At 37.7% G+C, this 15,027-nt stretch overlaps 1 protein-coding gene across 1 annotated transcript in view; it reads left to right on the forward strand.

Moving 5' to 3' along the window:
- Window positions 1-15,027, forward strand: part of ttll12 (tubulin tyrosine ligase-like family, member 12) — a 101,757-nt gene that overhangs the window by 49,157 nt on the left and 37,573 nt on the right. Inside the window, exons 5-8 of the mRNA XM_039761833.1 lie at window positions 3,265-3,398; window positions 9,860-9,936; window positions 10,192-10,308; window positions 10,633-10,827. Coding sequence (XP_039617767.1) covers window positions 3,265-3,398; window positions 9,860-9,936; window positions 10,192-10,308; window positions 10,633-10,827 — 523 coding nt within the window. The remainder of the gene's footprint in view (window positions 1-3,264; window positions 3,399-9,859; window positions 9,937-10,191; window positions 10,309-10,632; window positions 10,828-15,027) is intronic.

The raw sequence follows: 15,027 nt of genomic DNA on the forward strand, positions 1-15,027 counted from the left end.
ACTTGTCTCGTACACTGTAAGCATGCAGGGCCTGCATGACTCTTACCACACACTCCGTAGAACATGCTTTCTGTCACGTACATTCAGATTTGTCAAGCACAAGTTATTGACCTATATTTTTATTTTTTTCCACATAACACATTATAATGCTTCATAACAATAATTTATATTGTTGATGCTGAAATGCCTAAATTACCCATCAATAACATAAAGGATATTTTATTTTTCCTTACAAAGTTCATACTAACTTATTTTCTGACAAAAATTGGAAGATGTATTGAGAAAAAAAAATATATAAAATGACTCCATTAAAACAATAATAACAAGGTCCGAAAGTTGAAAATCAAACAACATAACAGGCTTGGAGTAAAACTTATGTTATTGAAGTTATAAATGAAAATTTGCAAAGGATGTATATGCAGTCTGAGCCATAATTTCATAGCCATTCCATGGTGGTGACAGACTGAAAACAAAGCATACTTTCAGTATAATTTTTCCATTAGTTGTCCTCAAAGTGCTTACAGTGGGTACGGAAAGTATTCAGACCCCCTTCAATTTTTCACTGTTATATTGCAGCCATTTGCTAAAATCATTTAAATTAATTTTTTCCCTCATTAATGTACACACAGCACCCTATATTGACAGACAAAAAAAAGGATTTTTGAAATTTCCATACCCACTGTATGTGCACATACCTGATTTGCTGTTCCTAACTCTTTTACTATTCTAGCTGAGTTCTCCAGAAAGTTAATTATTCAGTAAGCAGTTTATATGAGAGTACTAAAAGGACTTTCTGGTCAGCCTAAGATTAGTCAAGGAACTTTGAAGTATTCAGTGAAATGTGTGGGGTAGAGACCTTACTATAAATGGGAGGCTTACATTAGAAACCAAATGACTGGAAACTTCATTAACCCTTTCAAGGTGGATGACGAGAAAAGTCAACCTAAAAGGTGGACTTCATAAGTCAACAAAAGTTGACATGAAGTTGAAAAACTCAGTCATTAAGGTAAGTATCCTAAAATGCATGATTTACTTTTGCCCACTAGATGACAGCAAAAACCATTAGAAGAACTCATTTGTTCAAACAGTCACTATTCATTTTTCTTGTTGTATACCATCAAATACCTGCAGTTGCTCTCATAAAAAAATTGTCTGCAGAAGATGTTTAGTGTACTGTTGATGACTCCGTAAGAAGAAAATGATAATGATAATCCTGCTGGAAAATAGTCAGCAGTGTAGCACATACTGCAAATAGTGTAACTTAGTAATGCATGTATTTGGTTGGCTTGAACTGTACCATGCACTTAAAAAATAACATGTATAGAGTGTCAATACATTTATTAGTTGTATGCTTTCGGCAGTTGGAGTAATGAAAGAAAAAGAAAACTTTTTGTGAAAAATTCGGGTCACAACCATAACAAAAAAAGAAAAAAAATTCAAACTCAAAATAATTAAGCAATACAGCTTTAATCTGAGGCCATTAAGCGAAGCCTCCGTTTCATGATTGCATTTTATTTTCTTTATGTCAATGAGTTAATTCTGTGTATCTTGTAACTGGTATTTTACTTTACATGCTGAAAATCCAGCCCAGATAGTGTGTTTGTGCTTGTTATCTGCAAGTCTAGGGGGAGGACGTGGAGTGGTGCAGAGCTACAAATCTCTGGGGGTCCATATAAACAACAAACTGGACTGGTCCGACAACACAGTGGTGTTGTACAAGAAGGGCCAGAGCTGACTATTTGCTAAGGAGACTTAGATCTTTTAATGTGTGCATGAAGCTGCTGGAAATGTTCTGCCAGTCTTTGGTGGCCAGTGTGGTATTCTATGCTGTAGTCTTCTGGGGTAGCAAACTGAGCTCAAAAGAAACACAATGCCTGACCAAACGTACCTGGAAAGACTGCTCCATCACTGGGCAGACCCGGGCACAATGGAAGCTGTTGTAGAAAAGAGGATGGTAGCAAAATTGGATGCCATCATGAAACATTCCCTCCATCCCTTCCAGTAGTCACTCTCTTGGAGCACTTTTAGCCATAGACTCATTACACCACGGTGTGCTAAAAAATCTGCGGGTCTTTTCGGCACCCTGCTATTAGGCAATTCAGTGCTTCCTCTCGGAGCACTCGTTATGATAGTTTTGAAATTCCATAATTAAATATCTGCACAATATATATTTATTTACATTAAATAGTTATTTATTTATCAATTGATTAATACATTGACTACATTATTTGTCCTGTGAATATCCTTTTTTTTATGGTTCTGCTTATGTATGCAATGTGTATTTGTAATCTCACCTAATTTCTGCACATAGCAAGCTTAAATGCTGTATGCTGTTACATTATCTACATTAGCTATTAGTGATTACAGAAGTCCAATTGTACATTCATGGAAATTAAAAAAAAATGTTAAAGGCTAGGTATACTCATGATGCTGCTTTTTTTTTTTTATTTATTTATTTATTTTTTTTTAAATATTGGCCATGCGATAGTGGGATCTGTCAAGATTCTTTCTAGGAAGCAGTATAAATTGAAGGGTTTTATTTTGTTGATTTTTAGTTTTTTCATGTCTGATTCTACATTCATATTACCATTCAAGGACTACAATATAGCAATTGAGTTCTACTTTTTTCACTGTGGTAAAGTTATATGCCTCTCTATGGAAGATAAATTGGCTTGACCAGAATGTTGTATTAGTATGTCAAAGAAGCAGGTTTTGTCTGCCATATGGTTTATTTTAAACATTAAGAATACATAATTGGTGTCAATAAGTAACATTTTCTCCCATCTTGGGTATATAATCCTTTTAATTTTGTAATATTGACTTAATAAGTAGCTTATTCCTCCTGTTTGAGATTCAGGGCCCAAATTTAGAAAATTACCTAGGTGTGTTTTATAGGTACGTTAATGACAATGCAATAAAATTGGAAATAATTAGTTTAATGGCGGGTTTGTGACACTTGTCTTTTGAAGGAAAGTTTTCATTTCTATTTACAGTGGCTTCAGTGAGTGGAGTTTTAATATAAAAGACCATACATGGGAGGGACAGAAGATTGCCACATGGAACCAGTCTATGGGAGGAAATTGCAGCTAATCTGAAAATAAAGTGTATTTTATATGTAGATACATAGTACAAAGTAAATATATAACTTAAAAAGTGCAAAAATACATAAGTTACCAATGAAAGTCAAACAATCATTTTGTTTAGCTTAACTTCAAGCTACTGTTTGGTTTATAGTGCTGTTGTTTTGGTTTTTTTTTTTGACAGAGGAGATTACACGTGATTATGCCTATGGGGAACCTGATCCTTTGATTCGAAAGTGTAGGTTGTTGCCATGGGAATATGTTGACCTGCAGAGCTTGAGTTCCTATACTTCTGAACCACCAGATGTTTATTATGAGGTATGATTTATAGGAGTTGGCTCCATTATATACATCTCTCATTTTTCTCTCATTAAAATATTTATATTATGTACCATTTTCTGTTTCATTAATGTTCTAATCACTGATAATTCTGACGTGTTTCAAGTTTATAAATAACAAAATAAATTCTATTACTCACTTGAGAAATCTAAATTCCTGTTGAATGCAAGAGTGGATATTGCTAAGTGGATGTTTCAAATTTCCAGTATTGCTTAGAAACATTTTAGAGAACTAAAAAATAAATTTCAAATAAATATAGATTTGATTATTGTCAAATTATTGTATAAATTGTCATTATTTGCATTAGTCAAAAAAAAAAAAAACAACTGTATCCAGGTTAAGTACAGCATAGCAGAAATGTTTAGGAACATCAAACAATCTTTCAAGAAATATCTGGACCTTTTTATGTTTCGAAGGTAACTTTAACGATAATGCTTAGGTGAGATAAATAAATAAACCATATTCAATAAGATTCTGACATTTTACTAGTGCGATGTTCAACATCTGATACTTTTATGCTTGCCAATGACACATGCACAGGTGGAAATCAGTTCAGAAAACACCATGTTACAATCAGGGATGTCTGAAATGTTTAGGTGTGCTGAAAACTCAAAGTTGAAATTTTCAAGCCATTTTCACTTATACTTTTTGTTGAGAAAGTAAAAGCTGAACCTTTGAATAGTTCTGTTATTTCTGAGTATCATACAAAGTAACAAGGTAAAGTTCATGAACTGTTTAAAATTAATTCATTTCTGCATTAATTACTAATAATAATGAAGTGTGATCTTCAACTATACCAAATACATTGTTTAAACCTTGAAATTCCAGCATAGAAAAAAGTCAGTGAATTTCTAGGCTAATAACTTGTCCAAAATCTAATTGGATTCAAATATTCTGATCTGTAAGATAAATTTAGAGGTTCCCTGTCTAATTTGCAGAGTCGCACAAAGTTACTACTGGTAGTCTGTCCTTTTTGAAAAAGATCTGTTGATGTAAACCATGCCATGATCAAAAGAAATATTGGAGGACTTAGAAATCATAAGACATCTCACAATGGATGGCCATTTAGCACTGTTGCTTCCTCCTGATCTCAGCTAAATGATTTCCATCCTAGCTACTCATTTGCTTCTGTTGCAGAAAGTTAACACATTTTCTTTATCCTGTTTCTTTGTCCTGTTTTGTTACGGAAGACGAAAGTATTGCATGGAAGTCACTCTAATGCATTGTCAGGCAACCGGAATTTTCTAGGGGCGCCACGAAAACTTTTGTAAAATATTTATAATTGCTAGTGTTTTTGAACTTTTGGTTGATTAAAAAGATAATGTTTAAAAAAATATATTTTATGTTGGAAAAACAGATAACGGAACACTTACGGAAATTAAGTTTAAGAAACGTGAGAGACTTCAAATGATCGACAAGGATATGTGCGTCTGTATTTCAAAAATTGATCCTCGCATCAATCTCATATGTGCTGAAAAACAATCTCAATGTTCACATTAATTAAATTTAATATTTATCCTTTGATTCCTTTAATAATAAAATGTCTTTCAAACTTGTAAAATTAACTGTTTTTATTGGCGATTGTCCATAGATTGTGTCGCCACGACTTTATTTATGGACAGTCCCTCAGGTGCGGCGCGAAGGAAAATGTTTTGGACTTAGTGCGCCGCAACTCGAAAAAGGTTGCCTTTCACTGTTCTAATGCTTTTGATTCATCAGAGAATGCACAGCATTGTAGCTCCATTAATGCTGACCTTGACCCAACAGCAGCCAGTGTGCAAAATTTGCTGGATTTATGAATTACAAGAGATTTCTCCAAACCTTAATTATCCTTAAGTATTTTTGTACGTTAGACACATTATTTTTAATTATTAATTTTAGTTTAATCCTGTACTATTTTTAATTATTAATATTTTTTTTACCTTACTAATCTGTCATGCTTGGGATATTTGTATGTTTTTATATACTTGTTAACTGGCCAGGAATTTGCAATAATAGTGCTTTGGTTTTAGCCACCTATGTTTTTACAGTTGCAGTAGAACCCTTTTTATCTTCCTAATGAAAGTGCCCAGATAATCTTGCTGTCAGGTGTTGGCATTTCCGGTAAAATTAACAAGCTCACTTAGACATTACCATGGCCAACATTAACAATGCTCTTGATAGGTAGAAATCGGTGAAAAACATTCTAACAGAATAGATACCTTTTACTGTAGTTTGCTTGTTCGAGATGGGTTGTGCTAAAATCTTATTTGTTGATATCCTGACTCCCTGGTTAAGCTGTTTGGTAATATAGTAAATCTGTATGGAATCTCATCTATATGTTGTGACAGATTAAGGGTTCACTCGCTCCCTTGTACCCTCAGACTACACGTCAGACACCAGGTAAAAGTCCAATAATGATATTTATTACAATAATAATGTACACAAAGCACCCTCCACTCCCAAATATTCCAATAACAATAAACAATCACAAATAACAAATCCTCCAACCTCCCAGACGCTTAGCCACCCTGCCTCCCAACTCAGCTCCTCTGTCTGGGATCTCCCAGAGTCCTTTATACTCCTTGACCCAGAAGTGTTTGTCCCTCAGTCCATGTGACTTTCTATCACTTCCGGGTCAGGTAAAAACTTCTCTTTTTCTTCATCCCGGAAGCACGTCATTTCTTCTGTCCATGTGAGTGGGACGTACTTCCGGAGTGTAGGGAAAATAGTCCCTGGGCCTCCCTGCAGCGACTCCTGGCGGCCCCCATGGTATCCAGTAGGGCTGTGCATTTAAAGACCACTGTCCATAATTCCCTGCTGGCATTTGGGGCACCTCTACGCTGCAAGGAGGGCTCCATCTGGCAGCCTGGAGGTATTGGCCGGGGTACATGGCCGGCCATATCTTACAGTACTCCAAGTGACGAATCATGATTCGGAGCGGCCAGCCCCGCGAGGGACATCTTCCTCCAGGAGGAGTTGTTATTCGGGTCCTGGCGAAGTCCAGAAAATTTCCGGGAGAACCTTGGGGGAATATTAAATAAAAAAGGATTTGTATTCCACGTCCTCCCAGTTGTCTAGGACAACTTCGCCATCCATGTCCCGGTCGGCGGCATTCATAGTATAGCCGCCTTCCTCCAGTGTGTATCCCTCTGCGAGTCTGGAAACTTTCGCTCCGCCCCTTTGTCCACTGAGGAGGGTTCCACGGCCGCCCCTGAGCTCTCAGCTCGCTGCTCAACTTTGTCAGGAGATCCCATATTTATTCTTGGGATCTCCGGTTTACTCTGGGGCTTGTCCACAGTTTGGGTCTCTCTATTAGTGAAAGAGAGCCCTTTTACTGTCTGCACGCCCTTTGATTTATAAATAACATGGGTCGGGATCTTTAGGACCGACTCACTCCGAGAGACAGCACCATCCAGCTGCTCCGGCTCAATCGGCCCTTCCCCCGGCCACTCCGTAAACGTTTCAGCCTCTCTTGTAGGGCACGCAGTGATTTGGCACCCGCTATTTATTAAAAGCGGGCCCGGATCACACTGCGTCCCTATTACATTATATACAGTACCGACATTACCTGTCTGTACTGCCAAATCATATAACACGGGAGGGTTTCGGTCTAATCGCCGCAGGTACTCCCGTACTTTTCTTAAAGGCGCTTCGGCCGCTGCTCCCAGGTCTCCAACGATCTTCTTAATCGCCTCCAAAGTCTGCAAAATACTCCGCACGGGCTCTATTCATTTTTCAAGCTCCCACACGTCAAAACAGTTAGTTAATTCGGCCGGAGATAGGGTTACTTCCTGGTTCACCTTACTGTCCGGCCGAGAGCCAATGAACACGCCCACTGTCGGCACGTGCTCTGACGGGTTCCGCAAGGGAGCCTGGGATTTGGAGTTCTCTTTGGACGAGGACGTGGTGCCGCTTTTGGCTGACTGCGATCCGTCTGTATCAATTTATCGACGGACCGATCAGTCATTTCCCGGACCTTCTTACCTTTTTGTAGGGAGAACGGTGCTTCGCTCGCCTCCCCCTTCCCCTTTGGAAAAACCAAGTCCGTCTTTTCTTGGCAAAGCCACAAACAGCTGGACACAGAACGTCACCTTCCTGGAATCCCACGTGGTAGGTCACGTGTCCCTCGCCGGCACCCGTAATGCGGAAGTCCTTCGGGTTACTCGTTTGCCTGCACAAGAGCGCGCCATCGCCTTCGGGTTTGTCTTCTGCCTCCCGCAGAGCCTTCGGATGGACATCTGGGAGGTATGTACACGGGACAACAGGTTTTAATTTAAAAAGATTCTCAAGTACATTTCCCGCACATACCTTGTCGGAGACGTCCTCCTCCGGAAATCTCTCCCGAAACGCATAGCCGCTCCATGGCTCGTCTTGAGCGCAGGCAATGTCGAGTGCTAGACCTCCACTGTTGCTGGCGTTCTGTTTTGTCTTCTTCTTCCCCATTACGGATTTGAAAAAGGTGAGGTTTCTGGCGATTTTTCCTGTGTGTGTCGTGACGCTGTCTTCCCAGGGTATCCTGTCCACAGTAAAATTTTTCCCAGGTCCTCTGCCAAACTGATGGCCACAGAATCCTGCCGAGGCTACGCCAACTGTGGTAGATTACATGCTACATAAACATAGGAAGAGTATAGCATGCATTCAGAAAAGATCCAGGGATAATGGCAGTTGACCTGCATAAATCTCTTAAGTTTGGCTGTCTGTTTATGCGTCGTCTGTAAGGAAAACACTGAACAAAAGAAGAGTGTTCATAAAAGGAAACCATGGATGAGACCAATGATTTCCAAAATAAATATTCCTACACATGCTGCACAAAGCTGAAAAAGTGCCATATCCATTGTATGCCTAAAAATGTTTCAGCTTCTTGCATGTTCTAAAGGAAATGTGCATTTAATTTAGCATATATTAAGTTTCATAGAATTATTGTGGAAGAGTGATAAAATTATTCCCTTTCAATGTCATTGTATCCAAAAAAGATTAATTAAGTTTGATTAGTTATCTGTGAGCTTTTCATGTCTGAGTTACTGATCAGATGTCTAATGTGAAAAAAAAAATGTTTCTAAGGTGGTATTGTACAGTTTTTAATATGGTGCAGTAGGGCTGTGCGATATGACCAAAATCTTATATCCCGATATTTCATTTCATATCCCGATATCATGATATAGTACATTTTCTTTGTATTCAGTGAATAGTTTATATAATCACCACTCCTTTTTTTTCATTTAAATTAAAAAAATCAAAAATGAGAAGTACTCAACTTGTAATTATTTCTGTTCTTTTATTTAGAACATTTGAGCAAATGTTTGACTTAGAATGTAAACATAAAATGTTAATGTATCAAATATAAAACACTTTTCAAAAACAAATTACTAAAGGCCCAATATAAAATACTGCTATATAAAATGCCTGACATAAACAAAATGTGAACTGTAGCAGCAATAACTCTCACAACATATATTAAATATAAAAGGATCAAAGCACTAACAACTAAACTATATAAGGCCAATAAACCCTTTAAACAAAATAAGTACAAGTCTAAGATTAACTGTCAAAACCAAATGTAAACATTGTACTTCAAACTGTAGCAGCAAGAAGGCTTACGACAAAAATATATTAAATATATAATATTAAATATAATAATTTTTAGGCTACATTCTAGTAAAATGTGAATTTGCACATCGTAGTGTGGCAAATCTCCGTTAATGAGTTACAGCTGATCGCCCCATGCGTGGGACTGGACGGCGCTAATGTGTTGATGCCGTCCAGCCCCAAGCACGGGGCGATCCGCGGTAACTCGTTAACGGAGATTTGCCGTGTTAATGCAGTTGTGGCGTAAACGTAATTTTAACAAGATTAACGCTGACAGCAAATGCTGCAGGGAAAATTATGCCTTAAGCAAATTGTTTTGGTAGCAATTAATCTTCCAAGCTTTTAACATGCTTGTTTAAATAGTACCTTTACAACTGTAATATCCTACGTGGCCTGCCTCTCAGTTGTAAACTCTCTGCATGCTCGCTCACGTGCTTTTTGCGGAGGTGTAGAAGAGGTTTGTCGTGTTGGAGTCTGTGGTAGCGATCGGTTTGCAGCATAATTTGCACAGTACCGTTTTCTGGTCCGTGTCAAACTTTTCAAATCCAAACCATCTCCATACTGCAGAGGTAGCCCCTCGTTTAGGAACAAGGTCCTTCTGTGTGGAGCTACCTGGTGTTGCCTCGTCTTCATCAGCCATGCTAGTGTGTCTGCATCCACGTGGTGGCCATCAAAACAATGAAAAAAAATTGCCGTAAACAGTTTATTTTGTGACACCACGAAACAAACAATAGCGTAATGTGCAGCGATAGATGTTTTCATATTGTCATCCGATATACTGTATATCGTTATATCGAACAGCCCTATGGTGCAGCATATTTACAAATTACAGAATAAATAACTCCAGTTGAAACGTATGTTATATTTTTTAGACAATTCTTCAAGAGAATAAAGAAACTCTTCCTCTTCCAGTCGAGCATCAGGTATATCCAAAAGACAAGATATTTAGGTAAGTTTAACTTTCAAATAATAGGTACAGTATCTTTTACTTGCATGTAAAGAGGAAACAAAAGTCATGTAAAATTGTAGGTTATTTATAAAGACCCTCAATAATGTAGAAGTAGCCAGTTTTACTTATTGTAACACTGAGCTTTGTTTTTCATGGTAACTAACTAAACGGTTATAATTTGTTGTTAGTTTTTAGTTAATGTACAGCTCAAGCAAATAATGGAAGTTACTTACATTTTTTTGTTTTTTTTTCCAGGGTTTTTACTGAGATGACATACATTCATGAAAATATGAAACATCCACGTTTTATTTTCACTAGTTGCAAAGATGAGGCAGACATCCTTTTCATGTATTCTCACATTAAAGACTACAGGTGATTTTTAATATTTTATTTAGTCGAAATGAAAATCAGCAAATATTTATTTTTATAATTTTAACATCACTGGTTTTTAACTAATAAAACTATGATTATATCAGTTGTAGTGTAATTAAAAAAAACATTTAAAACATTACTGAAACAGATGCAAATGAATAATACAGACTGTTGCTTTGCATTTCTAACTTTTTCATTGTTGAAGTCATTTAACAGCTTTTGTTTTTTTCAAAATATCATCAGACATTATAAGTGATTTTAGGAAAGCATCTTTAGGAGTGTGTTTATCTTAAGTCTACTAAAATGTGTTTTTTTCTTTTACAGAAAGTTGAGTGAAGAGAGACCTCATGTTCTAGTGAATCAGTTTCCATGTGAGAACATTGTGACTGTGAAAGATTGCTTGGCTTCTGTGGTAAGAAGACTTGGCTTGGTAGAAAGTACAAAATGGCTGCCACTTACATTTAATCTTCAAACTGAGCTGCCACAATTTATTAGCTACTATCAACAAAACCAAGCAAGGTAAAAAAAAAAAGCAATTTGTAGTTATATATGATTAGAAATTTTTCAGTACTGAAGAGTCTTTTATTAGTATTGAAAAACCTACACACAAACGCTCATACTGTGCCCACTTTATTTGATACATCTGCTCATTAATTCAAATTCTGCACACAACTGATCATGAGGCTGTAACTCAACATACAGAGCTTGCAGACATGGTTAAGAGGTTTAGTTTTTCAACCTATCATTAAAATGAGTAAGATAAAGTCAGTTTTGTGGGCAAAATCGCCATATTAATGAGAAATGTCATAGGAGGTTCTATCTAAAATTGCCAGATATTTTCTACCTTACTTAAAGACCTCAAATACTGTAAACACCCTTTATAACATTGGTATGCAAATTGCATATTGTGGACGAAGGTTCAAACAAATAGCAGGCAGACACCAATTCTAATAAGCAGAATCTTTTATTTCTGACTTCTTGTTGAGCAGAGCGGCTTTTCCTTACAGAGAGAAAATGAAAGGAAGGCCCCCAACAAAGTGGGTTCAGCTGCATTTATAACAAAATCTTCAAAGAGAATGGTTAGAAAAAAATAGATCAGTTCCATCCAAGGCCACAGAACATTCTTTACAAAATTTGTTGATTACAACGGAAAGCATAAATTCTAGTCTTATATTTGGAATGAAGCTTATCAGAAAACTTGTCATATGTTTGGCATCTTACTTGGACGATAATCTAGACACTGCTGAAGCAGCTGGGAAGAGTCAAAAACTGCATTCCACACCGGAAGCTCTACCCTAATAAGCACACTTATTTTTATCTGTTATAATAATTCCAAGGCATACAGAGAACATGCAGATTTTCATACAGAAGCTAGCAATAGATTTTAACTTCCATTCCACAATATCTAAACCCCAACCTGGAAGCAGATGGGCTACAACTGCAGAACACCACTCTGTGCTTCATTTCCATCAGATTAAGAATTTCAAGATGTGGCTGCAGAGTGGATAACTGAATATAAAAATTAGACAATTGAAAGTTGAAAAAAAAATCTCCTGGTCTTTTTATTTATTTTTTTTAACAAGGAAGGGGTCATAAATTGATATAAGAAGTATTAGCCCATGTTTCTTTCTGTCTGTGGTGCAGGCTGACAACGGTAGTGGAACAATGTTGGGAATATTTTCTTAGCAAGTATAACATCTCTTAGTACAAACTGAGCAAAATAAAGATAATTTTTATTGGCCCTAGAGATCCCTTAATGGTCATAGTGTACTTTTTTTTTTTTTGGTTTGCCAAACATTAAAAGGCTTCAATGTTAAAAACTGTCTTGGAATTCTTAGAAACCTAAAGCAGGCATAGGCCTGAAACTCAAGCCAGGTCTAGACCTACACTCTCAAAAGACCAAACCTGAAAACAAGAGAAGGGGGACCTGTTAAAATCCCCCTAGCTCAATTAACCAAAACACAACATAAAGTTAAAAAAACACATAAATATCCAAAACAACAATGAATTTTAGAAATAACTGAGGAAGTTCTTATCCACTAAAAAAACACTCCAATTGCAATAAAAACAAGTCCATAAAAACTAACAAGTCCATAACCTAACCCTAACCCTAACCCTAACATAGAACAAAAAATCAGAAACTAAGATCAAAAAAGAGCAATCCAAAAAAATATGTTAAAAAGATGAACGAACACTCACAAAAGTCAAGAAAGTTAGCTAATGGCTTTCCAAAGGACTGGGGCAATGTGTAGCATGTGTAGGTCAGGTCACAACTGAAATCCCCAAATGCATTATTAAAGTGAGAGGGACCAGGGCATACTTATAGATAAGAAAAAAGCAATGGAGTGGTGGGAAAAGTACAAGATTCACAAAAACATAACAAAACAAAGATAAAGTCCTGACACTAATGGAGCATTTATTTGGGATGAAGTAGAACTGGAGATTTTTTGCCTGAAAATAAAATAAAATAGAGTCTGCAGTAACTAGGTAACACTATCAATGTAATCTATACTAATAAAAGGCAAAGCCCTCACTGACTGACTGACTGACTCACTCACTGACTCACTCACTCACTCACTGACTCATCACTAATTCTCCAACTTCCTGTGTAGGTAGAAGGCTGAAATTTGGCAGGCTCATTCCTTAAAGCTTACTTACAAAAGTTGGGCAGGTTTCATTTCGAAATTCTATGCGTAATGGTCATAACTGGAAGCTATTTTCCTCCATATACTGTAATGGAGTTGAGCTGGATGGCAGTGGGGGGGGCGGAGTTTCGTGTGACATCATCACGCCTCCCACGTAATCACGTGAACTGACTATCAACGCAGTACGTAGAAAACCAGGAAGAGCTCAAAAAACGCTGAAGAAAACATGCATTATATAATTGAGAAGGCAGCGAAACAGTAAGAAGCGAGCGACTGACATATACAACCATATTCATGAGTGCTGCTACTTCGGAAACAAAGCACGGTGTAAACCTAAAGTTTAAATTAAGTTCATAGACAGGCTGCCGCTGGTCTTTGTAATTTAGCGCCTGCCCATATAAGGCCGTCTGTGAGCGGCAATCCAATAGAAACACTGCCGCTAAATATTCATGGGTGAAGGACTGTACTTATGCAGAGGAAGATGAGATGGTCAGGGTGGTGTTTGGCACAAACTCAGCGAAACTGCGAGAGAAACTTTTAAGTGCCGGGTCTTAGCTAACATTACATACAGCCGTGGACATCACACGAGATGGCACCAGCACAGCTGGGAACCTATGATGCATGAACACCAAGCGGCTCACGTGAACTGACGCAGTGCACAGACAAAAATCAACAGTTCCAAAGAGTGCTGAACAAAAACCGAATTGCACAATTGAGAAGGCAGCAAAAAAATATAAAGTGTCTGATACATACTAGCATATTCATAAGTGCAGCTACTGCGGAAACAAAGCACACGGTGGAAAAAGTCAATGTCCCGCTAAAGGAAGACAGTGTAAAAAAAAAAACCTGTGCATGCAGTGTGTCAGGTCTCAGATAAAGAAGAAGACGAGCTGTTTATTGATGCAGCTAAAAACGAATCGATGAATGAAACCTCTTATCTTTACAACGATTGACAAACACGGAATGTAACTTGAACACAACACATCGTACAAATACGACCCTGATTGAAAGAAATAATGATAATCAAATCCTTGATGACAGCAACACTCAATAACACTCACAAAACAATTACTGTATATTGGCAATCATGTTACGTTATTATTAAAATGTTTCCTTTTCTTTTTACCTCTCCGCTCTGGCCTTGGTATCTATATATATATATATATATATATATATATATATATATATATATATATATATAATTCACTAAAGCAAGACAACCATGAAAAGCACGCCGGAAGGGGCATGGATTGACTAACTACCGACAAGTGAGACAGCAATGGCGCACACAGGAAGGAGCCATGCCCACCAACTCCAAGACCATTGGATACGACGACTCGTAGGGCCAAGCCCACCAACTCGGATGCGACGACACAGAAAAAATGGCGTCATTTATATTCGTCTGTCATAGAGGCCACATGCAGTGCAGGTCAGGTTAATGTCATGTGCATGTCATGCACCTCCGAGCTACGTTGACTGTTCATAGAGGCATGTTTCTCGTGGAGGTGAATCGTCATATGCAGCGTGTGAAATGGTTTGCGAGGGGTATCCCATGGGATCCTTAAAACAATCCTTTACAACTGAGGTTAAAGCACAATGAAGTAAGCAGTCTTTAAAAACCAACTTTTCGGTTACGACGCACGACCGCGTGCACCATAACAAACTGTATTACATGCTACATACAGCAATTCGCATCCGTGACAAACATGCATCTTCTTAGATCCTCCTGCACTTTGTACACACCCCCCTCCCACCTCGCTGCTACCGTGGTCGGGTGTCTTGGTGGATTATATATAGAAAAGCAGCCAAAGCCGCACAGAGCAATGAAAAGTCTAGAGTTTCATCTTTTTCATTCACTTTCTGTTGTATCCTCAAACCCTCCCTTTTTAGACAACTGTGTCTTTCCATAAGTGTTCAACCATCAATAAATAATTATGCGGCGTTTGTTATGCCGCGGGTTCACTATTGTGTTGTATTTTGCTCTCTCCAGAGTTCCATCTTTTCATTCGCTTACTGTTGTATTCTCTCACCAACCTGTTTTAGACAACCGTGTCTTTCCAGAAATGTTTAGCAT

Source organism: Polypterus senegalus, chromosome 8 (assembly GCF_016835505.1).
Source record: "Polypterus senegalus isolate Bchr_013 chromosome 8, ASM1683550v1, whole genome shotgun sequence".
NCBI lineage: Eukaryota > Metazoa > Chordata > Cladistia > Polypteriformes > Polypteridae > Polypterus > Polypterus senegalus.